This window comes from Oncorhynchus kisutch, linkage group LG8 (genome assembly GCF_002021735.2).
Source record: "Oncorhynchus kisutch isolate 150728-3 linkage group LG8, Okis_V2, whole genome shotgun sequence".
In the NCBI taxonomy this organism is placed as follows: Eukaryota; Metazoa; Chordata; class Actinopteri; order Salmoniformes; family Salmonidae; genus Oncorhynchus; species Oncorhynchus kisutch.
Window position 1 is genome coordinate 37581259 of NC_034181.2, and position 21448 is coordinate 37602706.

Consider the following 21448-nt stretch of genomic DNA (forward strand, 5'->3'; position numbering starts at 1 on the left):
TCTGGGCATGTTAGGGCCTGCGTTCACACGCTCCCCCTAGGACAGCTGGACCAGCCTGGGTCCCAGCCTTTATCCAGACCCTCTGTATGGCTATCTCTCCCTTCCGCTCCTCCATCACAAATCGGGTTTAAAAAGGCACTGTACCACCTCCCTCACCCCCCCCCCCCCTTCCTTGGGCAACAATGGGCCGCCCCAACCCCTCTTCTCCCCCTCCTCCTCCACCACATCTGTGAGTGCCCCTCTGTCTCCTTATTCTTCCCCTAACCGCTCCATTATAGTCCCTCTTTCACTTGTAAATGTGGCCAGCGATACTTCTGATGGGTCTTTTATCCACACGGCCGGGGTCAGAGGAAAGGTAGGGGTTGGGGAAGGGAGGAGAGGGATGCAGTGGGTAGGAGGGTGGGCCAGAGTGGAGGGACAATTGCGACAAAGAGTTAAATCCTTTTTTTGTGTGCAATCATTTGGGACGATTGGCCAACCAAACTCTTGCCTGCATTCCTCTAAGCTTCCTAGCAAGACATTGCAGAGGCAGCAAAGACAAGACACAGGACAAGCATTTGGTTTGGTTTGGTTTTCATGGACACTTGCTATATCACTACCATTGAAACCAATGGAGTGTGAGTGTAACATGATCCCGAGTGGCTCAGTGGTCTAAGGCACTGCATCTCAGTGCTAGAGGCGTCACTGCAGACACCCTGGTTTGAATCCAGTCTGTATCACAATCGGCTGGGGTTGGGAGTCCCATAGGTGGAGCAAAATTAGCCCAGCATTGTCTGGGTTTGGCAGGTGTAGGCCGTCATTGTAAATAAGAATTTGTTCTTTAACTGACTTGCCTAGTTAAATAAATAAAAACATGTCATTTAAAAAATCCTATTGGCCTTATTTGAAACTATTGGGATGATACTGTTGTGACTTCCGACCCAATTACTAATTTAGCTATTCAATCATGATACAGTGACTGTTTTTTCTGTTGATAGACTTCATTTGGGAGTAAAAGTTAGTGTCGAAATATCCTGCTCACCTTGTTGATAGAAAATGTCTCACAGATTTTTCCTGTGTGGGTGCATGTTGCAAGCGAGTGCAAGGGAGGAGGAGGAGAAGGAGGGTGGTGGAACGGCCACCATGGTGTCATGTCTTGGTCAGTGTAGAGTGGGTTTATATGTTATTTTATCTTCTGTTCTGACCTCAACAAAAACCCTCGCACACAACAAAGGCGTGGTCTCTGTGGTTATAGTCTCCACGACAACAGGTGGACAAAGGGGGAGCGGTGGGGGGAATGTGGGGCGCAGGGTAAAAGGGGGTGATGGGGGGGCAGGGGGGGCTGACCTTGGCCTCTATGTGGTCAGATGGGGTGTGAGGGCCTCAGGCCTGGTGGGTTTAGGGATGAGGAGGAGTGAAGAGGAATAATATCACGATGCCTCTCATTCTCTTCAAACTTGGAATGATTAATGACAACACAAACCCCTCACCCCCTCTTTCTCCACACAAACCAGCCTTCCCAAACCCCCCACCGCACCACACACCATCCCATCTGATCTCTATAGGCCTGCTGCTGCTCAAACACTACCCTGTCCTTTGACATGGTCACTTTCCCAACACTGTTGATTGATGAATGACTCCATTCCCACCGACACGTCATGGTAATGCTGCAAGGAACGTGCAACTATGGACCTGCCATGTCTGTGGACTAATGCCACCCAAAGTAGAAACATCTGCATCATACTTTAGGGTTTAAATCCTCTCTGCTAAAGTGTTAAAGGTGTTATGCATGTTGACTAAAGTTCATTGTAGTATTTACAATGTCCTTTAGTAATAATATTGAAACAATTCTGAAGATTAGATGGGATATTGATGATGACACAGGCAATAAAAACTGATTGCTTCACTTTCTGTCCCTCAATATAAAATCTCTCCCTCTGGTTGGGCAAATGGTTTCGCTCAACAACAAAAAAAAGAGCATCATGGCTGTTATTGTCTCTAATCAATGATGTCATCCCTCTCCTATACAGTCAGAGCTGTACTATAAACAGAGTATGTCTGTAACTGTGACTCCATGGACAGGTGGAACAATGGTGGAGTGTGAAGAGAGAGAAAGCGACAGGGAGAGTAGAGAGTCACTGTTCTCAGAGACAACAAAGCAGGGTTCCTCTTTGGTACCAAAGGGTGGTGATGGAGGTGGTGAGGACAAAGGGGATGAAGGGGACACTGAGAGTGCTCTGGCTCTGTGAGTGGTCAGTCAGCCTCAGTGATGGCTCCAGACATCTCAGACATCTCTCACTCAGACTCACACGCCTGCCTGCTGCCACGGACGGAAGACCAAGAAAGGGCTAGTGGTGCTTGCCTGCACAGCTGCACCGCACAATGACACATGTATATGGATGGACACAACCACACATGCATACAATAGGTGCATATTACAAACCACATGCAAGGCAAGCTTACTAAAGACTTCTTTATCATTTCTCTGTTTGACAACAACAGCGTACCACCACAGAGAAAACTGGCTGGATCCGGCATAGGCGGCTAGTGATGACATATCCGGGGGGGGATGGTGAGGAGGAAGGGGGTGGTACATCATCATATGGATATCTGCAGTCCCTGTCTCCCTCAGCTCTGCCATCACTAGGTAGCTGTGGTGGTATGCAACTCAGACTACGTTAGGATGTAAAGGGATATATGAAGACAACAGGCAGAGGGGGAATGTACACACACATAGTGTTATTACCAGGTGGTCTCTCTCAAGATATGTTACTGTATCACTATCTATGTGAAGTATAACTGAGGATCTAAGAACAGCCTGGAGGGGTTTCAGGTTATCCCTGGCGTGCTGTACCATACCCAGCACAGGAATAAGTCTATGTGACCAGACAGTGGATAATGCTATTCGGCTGTAACGTCAGCTCAGCAGCCCTGTGATGCTCCTCCGCCTCTCCGCCATCCCCTGCTCTTACACAGTGGTGTTGTGTCACTCATCGCAAAGACACAGAAGCCTGGTCACGTGACTGGGGTGTCCAAGGGACATGAGGAAGGAAGGAAAGAAGCGACTGACCCTGATCACAATGAAGGCTGCTATAGTATCAGCTGTGTGTGTTGAATGTATATGGAACATGGTGATCCAGCAATGGAGGTCATGGTTTAAAGCAGTAAAACTGTGATAAAGATAAATAACACATCCAACCTTATCTTTTATCATCTTATTTTCATTCACAATAATACACTTCCTGTCCATGTACGTCGTCCTCTAAATGTACTACCGGATTACGGAATACAAAGTCAAATTAGGGCTGTTTTCTGGCATATAAACCCTAGTTGGATATTGATAAAGGTGTTGAAAGACTCGTTTAATCAGAGCAGTTTGCAGCTGTTTCATGTTGAAGTGTATTTCTATCATTACAAGAACGTGTTCAACAGAGAGGGCTGGGTTCAGACATCCGAAACACACTGCTGTTGAACTGTAGATAAAATACATCACATCAAAAGACATGCTAATAGTGTACAGTATATCAGATAATAATCCCAGTCATTACATGATCTCATAAAGACTAATTGACTATTATCAATCCATTTCTTATCAATACACACTGATCACTAAGAATGCCTGTGCAATATCATTAACTGGGCTCCCGAGTGCGCAGCGGTCTAAGGCACTGCATCTCAGTGCTTGAGGTGTCACTACAGACACCCTGGTTCGAATCCAGGCTGCATCACTACCGGCTGTGATTAGGAGTCCCATAGGGAGGCGCACAATTGGCTCAGCGTCGTCTGGGTTTGGCCATGTAGGCCGTCAATGTAAATAAGAATTTCTTCTTAACTGACTTTCCTAGTTAAATACAGGTAAATAATGATAATAATAATGTGTCAAAATATGTACTTTAATGTTTCTATGTCATCCTCTCTGTTTTAAAAGATTCAGATTTGAGGCTGCTGGTGGAAGGTGTTTAGGCTTGCGTGTTGGGTGGGAGTGAGAGGACCACACTTTTTTTATTATGTATAAACTGAATAAAGAAATATCCTTGCTGAATCACACCCATTTACCTGAGACACATTTCCAATAGATTCTCATATTTGCGTTCCATGCTTACTAGAGAAACAAGAGACGAGTTTGATGAATGAATTACTGAGAGCAGTAGTTACCAAAACTGTGTTGATATTGTGATGTAAAAAAACTAATATATCACCAGGCGAGGATGGCAAAAGCATGTCTGTTTATCCCACACTGGAGACCTGGGACGAATTCCATACTGGCATCTCTGATTAGAGCAACAATATTACATTTTCATGGTTTTAGTTCATATTTAGTACTTTATTTCTGTTCATACTAATAATGCAGTTATTCATAACTTCCTATATGACCTTATCATGAGATGGTATAGAGATGAGTGGTTGAAAGGGAAATGTCCAAAGAAGAATGGCAAACAATAGGCAAGAATGTTTTTCAAAGCATTGACCAGTCTGACACATTACCAACACTTATATCAATGATGGGCTGATACAGTTGATGAGTTTAAATGGCATAAACACAAGAGTTTACACATATCCATAAAAACATATTGGAATAATTGAATTAAGAAATTATTTGAAAGGTCTATGTGACAAAAACATTTGCATGCTAAGTTGAAACCAATGACTGGTCAAAGCAAGAAATAATTAAATGATGTTTAAGTTGTAATTTTATTATTTTTTTAAAGCATCATATTTCAATATCACACATGTGCAACTCAAGCTTACATGCAGTATGAAATCAACAACACATAAACAATATTTCCAAAAAGATCAACAAAAACAAACAAAAAATGAATAAACCTAGATGAATAATTGTATTATTAATGATGTAAAACTAGCTATACCTTGAAATATAAGTACAAACGAATTCCCTCTTAATTGGCTTGTAATGATGTTTTAAAATTATAAAGAGGTTGCAAAGGTCACGGTTTGTTAAGCAAAATTCAAATGATACATTCCTTAAGAATTATGCAAATTGTAATCCTAAAACAGCACTAGGAGCCACAACAAAAGCTCACCAGTAGAGCAGCAATAAACCCATCCTTGCCTAGGGGCAATCGAAAGTAGGAAGAGGGAAATGGAAAACATTGAAAGCTTCTCTTCGGGGGATTGGACCTAACTCTTCTCAAAATAACTGTAGGCCTACTTAGTCCTAAATAAAGCATTGTTGATTTATAATGTTATAATGCAATGAACGTACACGTGTTGGCTATACTGCAGGCTATACAATGACTTTTAGTTGACATAATCGTCTAAAGCTTTTGACCAATAGTGACTCCGTTTTGGATAATTGGTGGTATTATGAATACATCGAATAATCAACACTTTAAGGCAGATTTCCAAAAAGAAATATCACGACTATGGTTACAAGACTAAGAACTTGTATTTACGACACTGATGTGAAAGGAACCCCCAGCAACAGATGTCCAGATACAATTCTCGGGTTGTGTTTTAAATTTCACAAGAATTGCGTTTGGACAATCAACTGCAAGGGCTCAAAGTGTGTCTCAAAACGAATTGCTCTCATCATTCAAAACAGTTCTCAATTAATCAATTTAAATTCATCATATAAATTATATTTGAATCTGTAGAATATATAGACCTATAGAAAATATGGAGGCACTATCACTAATTGTCATTCCAATCATGTACCTGACCAAGGATCCTCATCTTATTTGGTAAAATGAAATATCATCAATTGCAGGATACAGAAACATAATGTAATCTGGATATGTGCAAATTAAACTAATACCGTTTAAAAAGCAGTAGACTATTGTTTTCTTATATAGCAAAACTTTTGTTTTCTCCTTTAAACATTTTATAAGTCAGCAGGTCTAGTAACAAACATGCACATTTCAAATTCATAATATCTACGATTTTCGATACTCTGATCTTTGATAGCCTATACCAATGACATGATTTACCAGAAGATGTTTAAGTCGACGAAGGCCTCAACGATTATACAATTTCCCCTTCGAAAACATCAAAACACTGTAAAAACTTCTTAAATTCAATACCATAATATGACAACATGAAAATGGTTTGCTCTAATCACCAGCATAGGAATCAGAAGAAACGAGTCGTTCAAACTGCATTACGACTGCGTTTCGACATATCTGCACCTGTAAGACGCATCTCCTTGCACATATAGTTTCCACACCATTATAGAGCAGAACACAAGCATTTTTAACTCGACTTCAAATTCTTCCAATCATACAAAAAAAACTCAATGTTTATATTAATGTTAAAACGGTATAAGGCGACAAAGCAGAACATTGCTGATGCGAGAAAGCCGAGGGAAAATTGTTAAAACGCGAATGCACCTGCTCCTCCGCCGTCCCCAAGCAGCATTTCTTGTATACTCCAGCTTGTAGAAAAATTATAAGACGCGAAAAAAGGGTTATATGAGTCAACTCGTGGCGCTCCTTTAACTGGCTATTACTTAATATGACGACTGCACGGGAATGGCACTGCGTGCTCGCTATTCTGTTATCCAAAGGCTTTTCTTGAGCTTCACTAACAATAACGGTGTTACCGAGATGGACGGCGAGAGGGAGTGGGGATGGTCTTCGCTTGGTACTGAATTTGAATAACACCACGGGGTGATAAATGTCCATTGTGCTGAAGAAGTAATGCATCTGCACTAGCTCTGATAGCACACACAAGCCAGCAGCTGCGAATGAAGGACCAGTAAACATTTTAAAGACACAACAGACCTATTTTGGCTCTCCAGGGCAATTACAATCAAAACACTGTTATCCTTGTAAACGTATTGTCAATACGAAATGAACTTTCCTCTCTGTTGTTTCACAAGAATAAACCAGGGGTATTCGTACAATGCAGCCAGGCACTAACAAATATCAACTTGTTTATTCATTAGTTTATAAAAAAATATTAATGAATGACCTATTGGCAGATGATTTGGCTGTTAATAACATGTTAATTACATATTAATTAGTAGAGCCTATAAGACTTTGAGGTCAATTTGATTACCATACATTGAATAAATGCTCGTGTAGTTTAAGTCTATGCCTCATCTATCTGATAAGGACATTGTAGTCGTTATCAGGAAAATCTTCAAGACACATACTAAAGATTTATTTAGAGCTGTATCACACAGGTGATTGATAGGTGAACCACAAAGCGCGCGAGGGTAATGTTGTGCTTATGGGTCTAAAATTGTGACCTCATTCTGAAACAAACTTACCAGTAAGTGTCCAGATCCCCAGAAGACCTGCAACTATTCTGACTAGCCTACTATTCTTCAAATTTTTGGACCCAAACATCTCTTTCAAAAGGCAATTAGATCGACTGGATCAAATGATTTGCTAGGTTCCATTGCTATATCGAATCACTTCCCTTATCGAATATGCATCGCATGGTGTGGAGGAAGGTAAACCTTGCCCAAAAAGGCATGCTACTTGCGCTTCCCACACTCCAGATGCTTTAGGCCCATCATAGCTCGGGTTAAAAGCCTACTTCTCCCTGATACATTATTAAACAGTGATCGCCTTCGGGGTTGGACTCTTCTCCCCTTTTCCTTTAAAGACATCTCAGTTGGTTTCATCCATCGCATCGCACTCCTACAGGGGAGTGAGTTAACATTTCCTTTGCTGGGAACATCTTCTCACTGTCGATGCTCATTTGCCTCTTAAAGGGCCTGCCCGCTGCTGCCTTTTCACGGCCATGTCAGAATAATTTATTGCGGGAGGCGCGAGATCACTGGAGATTATGGCTGAAGGGAGGGAAAAGACGCGTTATTAATGCTTACTTATCGGGAATGCAGGCAGGGACTTCACTGATTCACTAAACTAAACCCATTCAGTTCATTCGAGAGAAAAACTATATTAGGCCTACATTATGAACCCACTTTATGAAAGTCATTGAATAGATATCTGTATTGGGAAGAAAGATTATATTTCTCAGATAAACCTGTACATTTTCTTCTGTAGTTTACTACATCATGGAAATAGCTTGAGAGTTTAACTAGTTTTTTATTCTTTTTTTCCAGAGATTGATACTCCTTTCATACATGTTTTGTTATTGTATGAAGTCAACTTCGACATTTCAAAAGTTTCAGTGCTAGCTGATGCTTCCTAGTTCGTCACCACCAGTCACCACTAAATGAAAAAACATAGGCCTCTTCATTTGATCACTGTTGTCCCAGAGAATTTTCCTGCGCAGCAGAAAATGCTAAATGTAATTTATTCAAGGTTTAAAAAGGCTTCTAAAAAGTGTGAATTCACACTTTAAAATATCAGACTTGATTTGCCCTAACGAAAAATGTATCAACCCTAAAAAAAATCTCCATTAATTTTAATCCACAAAGTAATTCACATTTCCTGTTGCTGCATGACTATTTTCCTGCTGTGATTAACATGGTCAAATTAAGATAGTAGATCTGTAAGGACACTCTTTCCCCAGTGCAGTGTGGATTTGAGTAGGCCTAGCCAATATTTCAAGGTCTGAATATATAATAACATCATTTATTGTAACAATTTTTGTAAATCTGAGAGGTATATTCTAGGCCCAAAGCTTTGCCTCTTTCATTGGAAATACATTCTCTTTAGTTTTCCTTACTTTGATATAAGTTCATCCCATTTTGTAGGCTTATAACAGATGCAACAATTACAAACCAGGGACATAGCCCATGTGTAAATCTTAGTGTAGGGCATCAAGTTATCATATATATTTTCTGAGACCGACTGTGTTCATTTTTGGATATAGGGAAAAAATCTTTGCAGTCTTTAAGTGAATGGGGAAATACATTCCACTCTCCAAGCCTCAATGTGAGCCAGTAGAACTGGGGAATCCTCTTGTTTTCACTTCTCGTCATATTCACCTTTCTCTTGACTTAAAACAGCATGCCAATACTGCACGGTTCCTAGGTAAGGAGAGTATAATGGCCCCAATAAGCTAGGTGAAGGTGGCTGGCTGTGACATATGGCATCACTAAACCAGAGCCTCAATATAAGATCCTACACTAAACCATTAGGATTAGTTTGACGGTCTTATCCCAAAGAGAGGGAAGGAAGACAGTATCTTGCTTGATAATTACAAAGGACTACATTGAAAAAGTTCACCTTTACAACCAGTGAAATCGATCCACATTCCTATACTGATAATGTCCATATTATCGTTCCCAGGTCATCTGTTGGGGATCATGGTGAATAACAAATCCACTTTAAACTCAAAGCTTAAAAAGCCTCAACCTCAAGAAATCTCTGAGGGTCTGCAATTTGAGTGACAATAATGCAGTTTGTTTGTGTGTATCCATCCCCCATCCCTGTCTTTTTGTGTATCCCTGGTCTTAGCACATCTGTGAGCTTAGGGGAAGACCCCCCACTGGGCTTTGGGCTAGTGCAGCTCAGCCTATAACTGCTGAGGGGAAGCCATTCCTGAATAAATTAGCCCAGTGTCCAGCCTTATTAGTGACCTCTGACCTTTCAGAGGAAAGTTAGAGGCCACCACTGCACTCTCCCAGGCTGACCACTCAGAGGGGCTGGGAAAGTGCCCTGGTAGGTGAGATGGCTGGCTCAAGGGGGTCACATGAGAGAAAGCGAAAGGGGTAGAGAGGTGGGGGTCTGTCATGAGTGGAGAGATTCCCTTTGAGTCCCATTCCCCACATCCACAAGTGTGGCCCTGATGCTTTGTTGTGACTCTGAGCTAAGGCCAAACAGAAGGCTTCAAACAGCCCTATCCTACAATGTTTGGCCCCCATTATTTTCTCCCCCGCCCTTTCTTTCGACCTGCATTGCAATCTATTCGGCCCATTCTATCAGTTTTTCTTTCTCTCATTCTGCCTCTTTCTGTACTTTTTATATGGTCCTTTCTCAGTTTTTGTGGGCTGGCATTCACTTTGGTGAGAATCCTACACTTATTGACTGTTTGCTACTGCTCATTAAGAACGCTTGTTGATTAAGAGTGTGGTTATAGGCTGACAATTAAAGGATGGAATCAATATGTTGTATCAGTAAATACACCAAAGACAATGAGTTTAGATGATGTGAGACTTTGGGTGGCTGAAACATGAATGAACCATGGTCTTTTATCAGGAAAACCCTCCGTTTATTCACTATTAGTTCCATTTCTTCTCAATGCCATTGGTAAGATGGTTGTTTAATCATTTTAAAATGAAGTATTGGTCTCTCCTTCGACCTTGCACATAATTAGACCACCAAAAGCCATACACATGGTAGTTTGGTAAACTTAAAAATAAATGCATACTGCATACCAATCTAGATCTATGCGATGATTATCTTATACACATCTAAATTCTTTGTCCTTGAAACAAAGTGTGCTTACTTGGCATTCATTTCACATACATCCTAAACCAGAGCATAAACAAAGTCATAATAAATAAAAACATGTACACATTTTCATATTTCTGCAAGAGGCAGCTTTGTTTCAGCAGCAGCAAAGCTACTATCCCAGAGTAGTCATAGTTTCACTGGCTCTTTCAAAGTCTCTTGTTAGTCTCAGGTCTGGCCAGTGGTCGTATCCTTTCGTGGAGCGCTTAAACGCTCCCTTTGTTTCCCAGTCTGTGATGCTAGTCTGCCTCCAGGTGGCGACACTGGGGACTGCACATTCTCCTTGTCAGTGAGCTGGGAGAGGAGAATGTCCACACTCTCTTCTAAAACCCCACTCAGAACCTCCTGTTCCTCCTGAGAGAAGCGGCCCAGAACATGCCTGTCCACTGATGTTTTACCTGATGGTCTGCCAATCCCAATACGCAGTCTGGGCATCACCTGGGGGGCACAAGAATAGAATAGTAATTTATTGTCTGTCTTTTTGCTCTGCTCCCCCCCAGACAACAGTTTCCTTTGACAGACATGACATTTCTCTGGATTCTCTAGCACTTTCCACAAATTTGTCAAAGGGAACAGTCACCTCTCAATTCCTCCCAATGTGGGAAGGGAGAGTATTTGTCTGTGTGGAAAGTTACTTACATCAGTCTGCAGACACTCGACACAGGACCGCACACCATTGTGACCCCTGTCAATCAACAACATATAGAATGAGCACAAAGTTGGGAAGATCACATTGTTGTCAGATAGCGTCAATAGTCATGCTGATATCTGTCTGGGAATCAACTCACCTGGCGCTCCCTCCTTGTTTCATAGCAAGCTTTCCAAGAGGCTTATCCAACTCATCATGAACCAGCAGTATGTGCTCAGGCTTGATGCTGTATTTACCCGCTTGATTCAAGGTCATTAAAAACAAAATATCATTAACAATGATATCATTCATATCATTAACAAACAGGAAAGCATAGGCTAGCTTTTTCAAACAGAAATTTGCATCCTGTAGCACAAACTCCAAAAAGTTCTGGGACGCTAAAGTCCATGGAGAATAAGAGCACCTCCTCCCAGCTGCCCACTGCACTGAGGCTAGGAAACACTGTGACCACCGATAAATCTGCAATAATTGAGAATTTCAATAAACATTTTTCTACAGCTGGCCATGCTTTCCACCTGGCTACCCCTACCCCGGTCAACAGCCCTGCACCCCCCACAGCAACTTGCCCAAGCCTCCCCATTTCTCCTTCACCCAAATCCAGATAACTGATGTTCTGAAAGAGCTGCAAAATCTGGACCCCTACAAATCAGCCGAGCTAAACAACCTGGACCCTCTCTTTCTAAAATTATCCACCGACATTGTTGCAATCCCTATTACTAGCCTGTTCAACCTCTCTTTCGTATCGTCTGAGATCCTCAAAGATTGGAAAGCTGCCGGGGTCACCCCCCCCTCTTCAAAGGGGGAGACACTCTAGACCCAAACTGCTACAGACCTATATCTATCCTACCCTGTCTTTCTAAATTCTTTGAAAGCCAGTTAACAAACAGATCACCCACCATTTTGAATCCCACCGTCCCTTCTCTGCTATGCAATCTGATTTCCGAGCTGGTCATGGGTGCACCTCAGCCACGCTCAAGGTCCTAAACGATATCATAACCGCCATCGATAAGAGACAATACTGTGCAGCTGTCTTCATCAACCTGGCCAAGGCGTTCAACTCTGTCAATCACCACATTCTTATCGGCAGACTCAACAGACTTGATTTCTCAAATGACTGTCTCACCTGGTTCACTAACTACTTCTCAAACAGAGTTCAGTGTGTCAAATCGGAAGGCCTGTTGTCCAGACCTCTGGCAGTCTCTATGGGGGTGCCACAGGGTACAATCTTCGGGCTGACTCTTTTCTCTGTATACATCAATGATGACGCTCTTGCTGCTGGTGATTCTCTGATCCACCTCAGACGACACCATTCTGTATACTTCTGGCAGTTCTTTGGACACTGTGTTAACTAACCTCTAGACGAGCTTCAATACCATACAACTCCAGTATTTATGCTGCAGTAGTTTATGTGTCGGGGGGCTGGGGTCAGTTTGTTATATCTGGAGTACTTCTCCTGTCCTATTTGGTGTCCTGTGTGAATCTAAGTGTGCGTTCTCTAATTCTCTCCTTCTCTCTTTCTTTCTCTCTCTCGGAGGACCTGAGCCCTAGGACCATGCCCCAGGACTACCTGACATGATGACTCCTTGCTGTCCCCAGTCCACCTGGCCATGCTGCTGCTCCAGTTTCAACTTCCACCTGACTGTGCTGCTGCTCTAGTTTCAACTGTTCTGCCTTATTATTATTCGACCATGCTGGTCATTTATGAACATTTGAACATCTTGGCCATGTTCTGTTATAATCTCCACCCGGCACAGCCAGAAGAGGACTGGCCACCCCACATAGCCTGGTTCCTCTAGGTTTCTTCCTAGGTATTGGCCTTTCTAGGGAGTTTTTCCTAGCCACCGTGCTTCTACACCTGCATTGCTTGCTGTTTGGGGTTTTAGGCTGGGTTTCTGTACAGCACTTTGAGATATCAGCTGATGTACGAAGGGCTATATAAATACATTTGATTTGATTTGATTTGAACTATCCTTCCATGGCCTCCAACTGCTCTTAAATGCAAGTAAAACTAAATGCATGCTCTTCAACTGATCACTGCCCACACCTGCCCACCCGTCCAGCATCACTACTCTGGACGGTTCTGACTTAGAATATGTGGACAACTACAAATACCTAGGTGTCTGGTTAGACTGTAAACTCTCCTTCCAGACTCACATTAAGCATCTCCAACCCAAAATCAAATCTATAATCGGCTTCCTATTTTGCAACAAAGCATCCTTCACTCATGCTGCCAAACATACCCTCATAAAACTGACTATCCTACCGATCCTTGACTACGGGGATGTAATTTACAAAATATCCTCTAACACTCTACTCAGCAAATTAGATACAGTCTATCACAGTGTCCCCCGTTCTGTCTCCAAAGCCCCATATACAACCCACCACTGCGACCTGTATGCTCTCGTTGGCTGGCCCTCGCTTCATATTCGTTGCCAAACCCAATGGCTCCAGGTCATCTACAAATCTCTGCTAGGTAAAGCCCCGCCTTATCTCAGCTCACTGGTCACCATAGCAGCAACCACCCATAGCACGCGCTCCAGCAGGTATATTTCACTGGTCACCCCCAAAGCAAATTCCTCTTTAGGACCCCTTTTCTTCCAGTTCTCTGCTACCAATGACTGGAACGAACTGCAAAAATCACTAAAGCTAGAGACTCATAACTCCCTCACTAGCTTTAAGCACCAACTGTCAGAACAGCTCACAGATCACTGCACCTGTACATAGCCCATCTATAAATAGCCCATCCAACTACCTCATCACCACACTTATTTGTATTTTTTATTTTATTTTGCTCCTTTGCACTCCAGTATCTCTACTTGCACACTCATCTTCTGCACATTTATCACTCCAGTGTTTAATTGCTATATTGCAATTATTTAGCCACTATGGCCTATTCATTGCCTTACCTCCCTGACCCTACTTCATTTGCACAGACTGTATATAGACTTTTCTATTGTATTTTTGACTGTATGTTTGTTATTCCATGTGTATCTGTGTTGTTTGTGTCGCACTGCTTCGCTTTATCTTGGCCAGGTCGCAGTTGTAAATGAGAACATGTTTACAACTAGCCTTTTGAACTAATTCCTCAGACAGTCAAAACTCAAAATGCATAAAATCTAAAAAGACATCAAGAAGACAAGATTCCTTACCTGCTTTGGCCACGGATACACCATTTATGTTCATCAGTAGTCGTGGTCGGAGAAGCACAATTTGGGTATCCTGGATGTCAGATACGATGACCTCACCGGACACATGCCTATCACCACGCCAGTTATCAGCTACCCCAAGCCGGGAAGCAAGTGCTTCCAGCACTGCCATGCCTACGCTGTGTCGTGAACGGTTCATTCCAGGGTTTCCCAGTCCCACAACCTGCACAACGACAATAAGTACATATTTTCCATCTTTGCATATTATATTTCTCTAAACGCCATTGGTGAGCACAGTGGTTCTCCTACCACAAGAACATACTGATTTGTGTCATGCTAGCCACACATTTTTAACTAACAATAACAAAGTCTTGTTTCAAATATATGATCAAAATCAGTTTTGGGCTCATAATTGTGCCAGGGAGCCTTGTTTTTGGAGCTCTTCATGTCTAACTTATAATTATGAAGAATAAAAATGTAGAAGCCCCAGGTAGCCTACATTGCTGCTACCCCACATAGCAAACTTTAAAGACATATAACCCGCCTGCGAGAATCCCTTGATGTGTCCTAATACAAGTGCATAAAAATCAGCAAAATGGACAGCGTGAACTAAATCAAAGGACTGATCACAGGCGAAGCGAGCCCTTCATCACGGCTTATTGTGAAATAGACACGTAGGCCTTAGCGGACTAAACTCCACTCAATGGTGTAGGAAGTTTCTGATGACTCCACCAACGAAGTGGAGCGGAGACCAGGCTTTGTGGAATCTAGCTCTGATTACATCAATTCGCCCAAGGTCAATACTTCAAAAACTGTAAATAATGAAACCCCCTGTCTTGTACTTGTTTGTCCTTTGTAGTTGCATGCTTTTCTTTGTTTGCTGAAATCCATACTTTTTCAATAAACATGAATCAAATACAACCAACGACTGTTTCCCTGCTGAGATTCAATTGGCACATTCGAATTAGAGATGATTTTCCATCTTAGAGCAACAGCAATGAACAAAGAGTTGGTGGTTGCATTTGGTTAACGTTTATTGAAAAATTATGGATTTCAGCAAACAAAAAAAGGCACCCAACTAGAGGACAAACATAGGTACAAGGTAGGCGTTTCATAATAAGAAATAATTGAAGTATTGACCTTAGGTGAATCGATGTAGTCGGAGCCAGATTCCACAAAGCCTGGTATCTGCTCCACTCCGTTGGTGGAGTCATGAGAAACTTTCTTCATCAAATCAAATTTTATTTGTCACATACACATGGTTAGCAAATGTTAATGCAAGTGTAGCAAAATGCTTGTGCTTCTAGTTCCGACCATGCAGTAATATCTAACAATTTCACAACAACTACCTTATACACACAAGTGTAGAGGAATGAATAAGAATATGTACATACAAATATATGAATGAGCGATGTCCGAACGGCATAGGCAAGATGCAGTAGACGGTATAGAGTACAGTATATACATATGAGATGAGTAATGTAGGGTATGTAAACATTATATAAAGTGGCATTGTTTAAAGTGGCTAGTGATACATTTATTACATCAAATGTTTCATTGTTAAAGTGGCTAGAGATGAGTGAGTATGTTGGCAGCTGCCACTCAATGTTAGTGATGGCTGTTTAACAATCTGATGGCCTTGAGATAGAAGCTGTTTTTCAGTCTCTTGGTCCCAGCTTTGATGCACCTGTACTGACCTCGCCTTCTGGATGATAGCGGGGTGAACAGGCAGTGGCTCGGGTAGTTGTTGTCCTTGATGATCTTTTTGGCCTTCCTGTGACATCGGGTGGTATAGGTGTCCTGGCGGGTAGGTAATTTGCCTCTGGTGATGCATTGTGCAGACCTCACTACCCTCTGGAGAGCCTTATGGTTGTGGGCGGAGCAGTTGCCGTACCAGGCGGTGATACAGCCCGACAGGATGCTCTCGATTGTGCATCTGCAAAAGTTTGTGAGTGTTTTCGGTGACAAGCTGAATTTCTTCAGCCTCCTGAGGTTGAAGAGGCAGTGCTGCGCCTTCTTCACCACGCTGTCTGTGTGGGTGGACCATTTCAGTTTGTCCGTGATGTGTACGCCGAGGAACTTAAAACTTTCCACCTTCTCCACTACTGTCCCGTCGATGTGGATAGGGGTGCTCCCTCTGCCGTTTCCTGAAGTCCACGATCATCTCCTTTGTTTTGTTGACATTGAGTGTGAGGTTATTTTCCTGACACCACACTCCAAGGGCCCTCACCTCCTCCCTGTAGGCTGTCTCGTTGTTGTTGGTAATCAAGCCTACCACTGTAGTGTTGACTGCAAACTTGATGATTGAGCTGGAGGCGTGCATGGCCACGCAGTCATGGTGAACAGGGAGTACAGGAGAGGGCTGAGAACAAACCCTTGTGGGGCCCCAGTGTTGAGGATCAGCGGGGTGGAGATGATGTTACCTACCCTCACCACCTGAGGGCGGCCTGTCAGGAAGTCCAGGACCCAGTTCCACAGGGCGGGTTCGAGACCCAGGTTAATGACGAGTTTGGAGGGTACTATGGTGTTAAATGCTGAGCTGTAATCAATGAACAGCATTCTTACATAGGTATTCCTCTTGTCCAGATGGGTTAGGGCAGTGGGCAGTGTGATTGCGTCGTCTGTGGACCTATTGGGGCGGTAAGCAAATTGGAGTGGGTCTAGGGTTTCAGGTTGGGTGGACGTGAGGTGGTCTCACAAAGCACTTCATGATGGCGGAAGTGAGTGCTACAGGGCGATAGTAATTTACCTCAGTTACCTTCACTTTCTTGGGAACAGGAACAATGGTGGCCCTCTTGAAGCATGTGGGAACAGCAGACTGGGATAAGGATTAATTGAATATGTCCGTAAACACACCAGCAAGCTGGTCTGCACATGCTCTGGGGACGCGGATGGGGATGCAGTCTGGGACGGCAGCCTTGCGAGGGTTAACACGTTTAAATGTTTTACTCACGTTGGCTGCAGTGAAGGAGGGCCCACAGTTTTTGGTAGCGAGCCGTGTCAGTGGCACTGTTGTCCTCAAAGCGAGCAAAGAAGTTATTTAGTTTGTCGGGGTGCAAGACATCGTGGTCCGGGACGGGGCTGTTTTTCCTTTTGTAGTCCGTGATTGACTGTAGACCCTGCCACATACCTCTCGTGTCTGAGCCGTTGAATTGTGACTCTACTTTGTCTCTATACTGACACTTAGCTTGTTTGATTGCCTTGCAGAGGGAATAGCTACACTGTTTGTATTCGGTCATGTTTCCAGTCACCTTGCCCTGATTAAAAGCAGTGGAGTGGAGTTTAGTCCGCTACATAAGCCTATGACTCAATCTAAATTCGTGACAGGTCACATAAAAGTCTACTTTTTCTCAAAGTACAATGGCCACAAAAAAAGGTTGTAGACTTGTGGCTGTAGAAAGGCCTGTTGAAAGACTCTGCCATGCTTTTGCCATTGTTCCCATTCTCCTTCCCATAATTAGAACTGTGAATTTATAGAAAATAAATAGAAGATTTATTTTCTGTATTGCAATAGCCTGCTTTCAAACTGATCGGTATACCGCTACACGCCTAGTCGGTATCAATAACTAACATAACGTGTATGCCTAAAACAATCTATTATCCATCGAATAATAAAAACAGATATTTGTCAGTTAGTTAAAAACCATCATTATTTTTTTTAAATACTTTTTGCCTAGTGAGCTTTGCAGCCCAAAAGACACTCATACCTAGGAAGGTGAAGGCTACAGTAGTAGGCTAAGGGACCTAACGTCTCCTCCTGCCAAGTCTCCTCATGCCAAATCTCCTCATGAGCCAGGTGTCCTGTTCAAATCCCACGGTGAAATCGGCTCAAAACAAGCGAGTTAGCCTAGGCTAGATTAAGCACGTGGGGTGATGAGTATGATACCGTTTTCACATGCAAAACTCATTACTTTTGATAAAAAAATGCTTTATCTGCCTTCCCAATGAAAACTAATTTGAAATTCTAACATATTTTATGGAAAAGAGATGTATGTTTCTGGACGATGCACCATGCTACATTGTTGACAACATGACTTCAGAAGGGCGCTCCTCCCTCACCAATTTTGTCCGTTCACGTCACAGGACAACCATTGACAATAACACACAGAAGCAAAAAAAAAAAAACATGCATTTCACTTTTATAACGTAAAAACATAGATAACGTTTGTCAAATGTACGTCAAACATTTAAAGTGTTTGCATTTTAGCTAACCTTAACCTAATTGTCCGAAACTGCTATATTAATTATCCTAACCTGCTTGAAAAGTCAACACTGACCAACTGTATCCAATCTAGTCAAAACAGTGTCTGCAGTGTACTGACTACAACATATTTGGGTTGCAAAAGTTTTTCTTTAATAATTCACTTACCAGTCTCCGGCGAGAATTTGTGTGGACTCCAGCTTCACTGCCCATCATAGGTCCAACGGGTCCAGTCAGCATCGCTCGATTTATCAGTTTTAATAAAAGTCGTCTCATTGTGACAAAGTTCAGGAGAGTCTTGAAAAACGGTGACACACAAAGCCAAAGTTTAGACCTACCAACAAGTGACGTTTCCCAGGATTTAATGTCTATTGACGTTTCTCATAAGCACAGAAAAGGCAACGTTACAAACACTTTTACGTTCATAACTTCATGTTCTCTTGGAGCCTAGAGTCAAAAGCCTACTGTCTGTGACCACCATCAATAGCTTAGATCCAATAACGTACTCCTGACGTTTCAGTTCAGTAATAAACTAATATATTTGAAATGTCTATAGTTTAAAAATCTCGGCCCTCGCTATAAAATTGAGAACACAAAAGAAGAAACATTGGAAAAGGATATCTATATAGTTATTTTGGTAAAAACAAACTTGCCGTACCATGCAACTTTGACATTAATCAAAGAGACTGGTGGACAGAAAACTGAGAGGGTTCATTGTGACCAACTTCTGATCTTTTCAACCATACCGCCACCTAGCTTGGAGGTTTATAAATTCACTTACGGTGTCTTCAGAAACTATTCACACCCCTTGACTTTTGCCACAGTTTGTGGTGTTACAGCCTGAATTTTAAATGGATTAAATTTAGATTTTTTTTAACGATCTCCACACAACACCCCATTAGTAAAAGTGGAAAATGTGTTTAGAAATGTTTACAAATTAATAAAAATGAAAAGCTGAAATGCCTTGTGTCAATTAGTATTCAAGCCTAGAGGAGTTCAGGAGTAAACATGTGCTTAACAAGTCACGTAATAATTTGCAAGGACTCACTCTGTAAGCAATAATAGTGTTTAACAGGATTTGTAAATGACTACCCCATCTCTGTACCCTACACATACAATTATCTGTAAGGTCGAGCAGTCGAGCAGAGAACTTATAGCAAAGTTTCAACCACAAAGACCAATGGTTCGCAAAGAAGGGCACCTATTGGTAGATTAGCATGTTGCAGTTATTAATTACACTTTGGATGGTGTATCAACACTAACTCAGTTGCAGGAGGAGAAGGAAGCTGTTCAGGCATATCACCATGAGGCCAATGGTGATTTAAAAAAAGTTAGAGTTTAATGGCTCTGATAGGAAATAACTGAGAATGTATCAACAGCACTGTAGTTACTCCACAATGCTAATCTAAATAACAGAGTGAAAAGAAGGAAGCCTGTACACAATAAAAAATATTCCAAAACATGCATCCTGTTTGCAATAAGGCACTGAAGTAATACTGCAAGAAAAGTGGCAAAGAATGGATATTTTTGTCTTGAATACAAAGCATTATGTTTGGGCCAAATACAACACAAACATCATTGAGCACCACTCCTCATATTTTCAAGCATGGCGGTGGCTGCATCCTGTTCTGGGTATGCTTGTCATCGGCAAGGACTAGGCAGTTTTTTAGGGTAAAAATAAGCGGAATAGTCTGCTTTCCAACAGACACTGGGAGACAAATCCACGTTTCAGCAGGACAATTACGTAAAACACAAGGCCAAATATACTCTGGAGTTGCTTACCAAGATAACATTGAATGTTCCTAACTGGCATAGCTACAGTTTGACTTAAATCGACTTGAGAATCTATAGCAAGACTTTAAAATGGCTGTCTAGCAATGATCAACAACCAACTTGACACATTTTTTAAAGAATAATTGCCAAATATTGTATAATCCAGGTGTGCAAAGCTCTTAGAGACTTACCCAGAAAGACTCACAGCTGTAATCGCTGCCAAAGGTGATTCTAACATGTATCAATTCAGGGGGTTGAATATTATTCTATTGAAGATATATTCGTGTTTTCTTCCACTTTGACATTACGGAGTATTTTGTGTATATCGTTGACAAAAAAAATCTATTTAAATCCATTTTAATCCCACTTTGTAACACAACAAGATGTGGAAAAAGTCAAGGGGTGTGAATATCGCAAATGCACTGAAAACACACCTTAACACTCATAGCAAATACATAGGCCACTGGTTTGGAAAAGGGATTTTGGACCTTTCGGGAATTGTGAAACTTTATGTGCTGAAATTATATTTCATTTCAATAGGCCATTGAAACTAATGATGATGATACAGCATTAGGTGCATGTACCTCAATTAGCCTGACTAACCGGTGTCTGTATGTAGCCTCGCTACTTTGATAGCCTCGCTACTGTATATAGCCTGTCTTTTAACTGTTGTTTTATTTCTTTACCTACCTATTGTTCACCTAATACCTTTTTTTCACTATTGGTTAGAGCCTGTACGTAAGCATTTCACCGTAAGCCTGTTGTATTCAGCGCACGTGACAAAAAAACGTTGATTTGATTTGATCTGGTGTAGCCTACAGGAGTAAATGAGTTCAATGAAGAAAAGAGAACTAGCTAGCCATTTCACATCCGTTACACTCACCCCCCTTTTGACCTCCTCCTTTTCCGCAGCAACCAGTGATCCGGGTCAACAGCATCAATGTAGCAGTATAACTTTAGTCCATTCCTCTCCCCAACCTGGGCTCAAACCAGGGACCCTCTGCACACATCAATAGTCACCCTCGAAGCATCGTTACCCATCGCTCCACAAAGGCCACTGCCCTTGCAGAGCAAGGAGAACCAATACTTTAAGGTCTCAAAGCGAGTGACGTCACCGATTGAAACGCTATTAGCGCGCACCACCGCTAACTAGCTAGCCATTTCACATCGGTTACACGAGCACGCCCCGATTCTCAACGGGGCTATAGTGGAGCAGGTTTAGAGTTTCAAGTTCCTTGGTGTCCACATCACCAACAAACTAACATGGTCCAAGCACACCAAGACAGTCGTGAAGAGGGCACAACAAAACCCTTTCCCCCCAGGAGACTGAAAAGATTTGACATGGGTCCTCAAATCCTCAAAAGGT

The 21448-nt window shown here is 42.2% G+C and overlaps 1 protein-coding gene across 4 annotated transcripts; it reads right to left on the reverse strand.

Moving 5' to 3' along the window:
* Nucleotides 1-10049: 10049 nt before the first annotated feature.
* Nucleotides 10050-21146, reverse strand: LOC109895735 (probable peptidyl-tRNA hydrolase). 4 transcript variants are annotated; one of them, XM_031830270.1, is made up of 6 exons: nt 20966-21146; nt 18478-18606; nt 14112-14331; nt 11102-11201; nt 10953-10998; nt 10050-10751 (listed from the first exon to the last, which is right to left on the reverse strand). In XM_031830270.1, the coding sequence occupies exons 2-6, from the start codon at nt 18583-18585 to the stop codon at nt 10482-10484; spliced, it is 744 nt and encodes a 247-aa protein (XP_031686130.1). In that variant the 5' UTR covers nt 18586-18606; nt 20966-21146; the 3' UTR covers nt 10050-10481. The 4 variants fall into 4 exon arrangements, with proteins under 4 accessions (XP_031686130.1, XP_020345270.1, XP_020345271.1 ...); XM_020489681.1 differs by lacking the exon at nt 20966-21146 and adding an exon at nt 18968-19041; XM_020489682.2 differs by lacking the exon at nt 20966-21146 and having other exon boundaries at nt 18478-18997.
* Between the last annotated feature and the right edge of the window lie 302 nt (nt 21147-21448).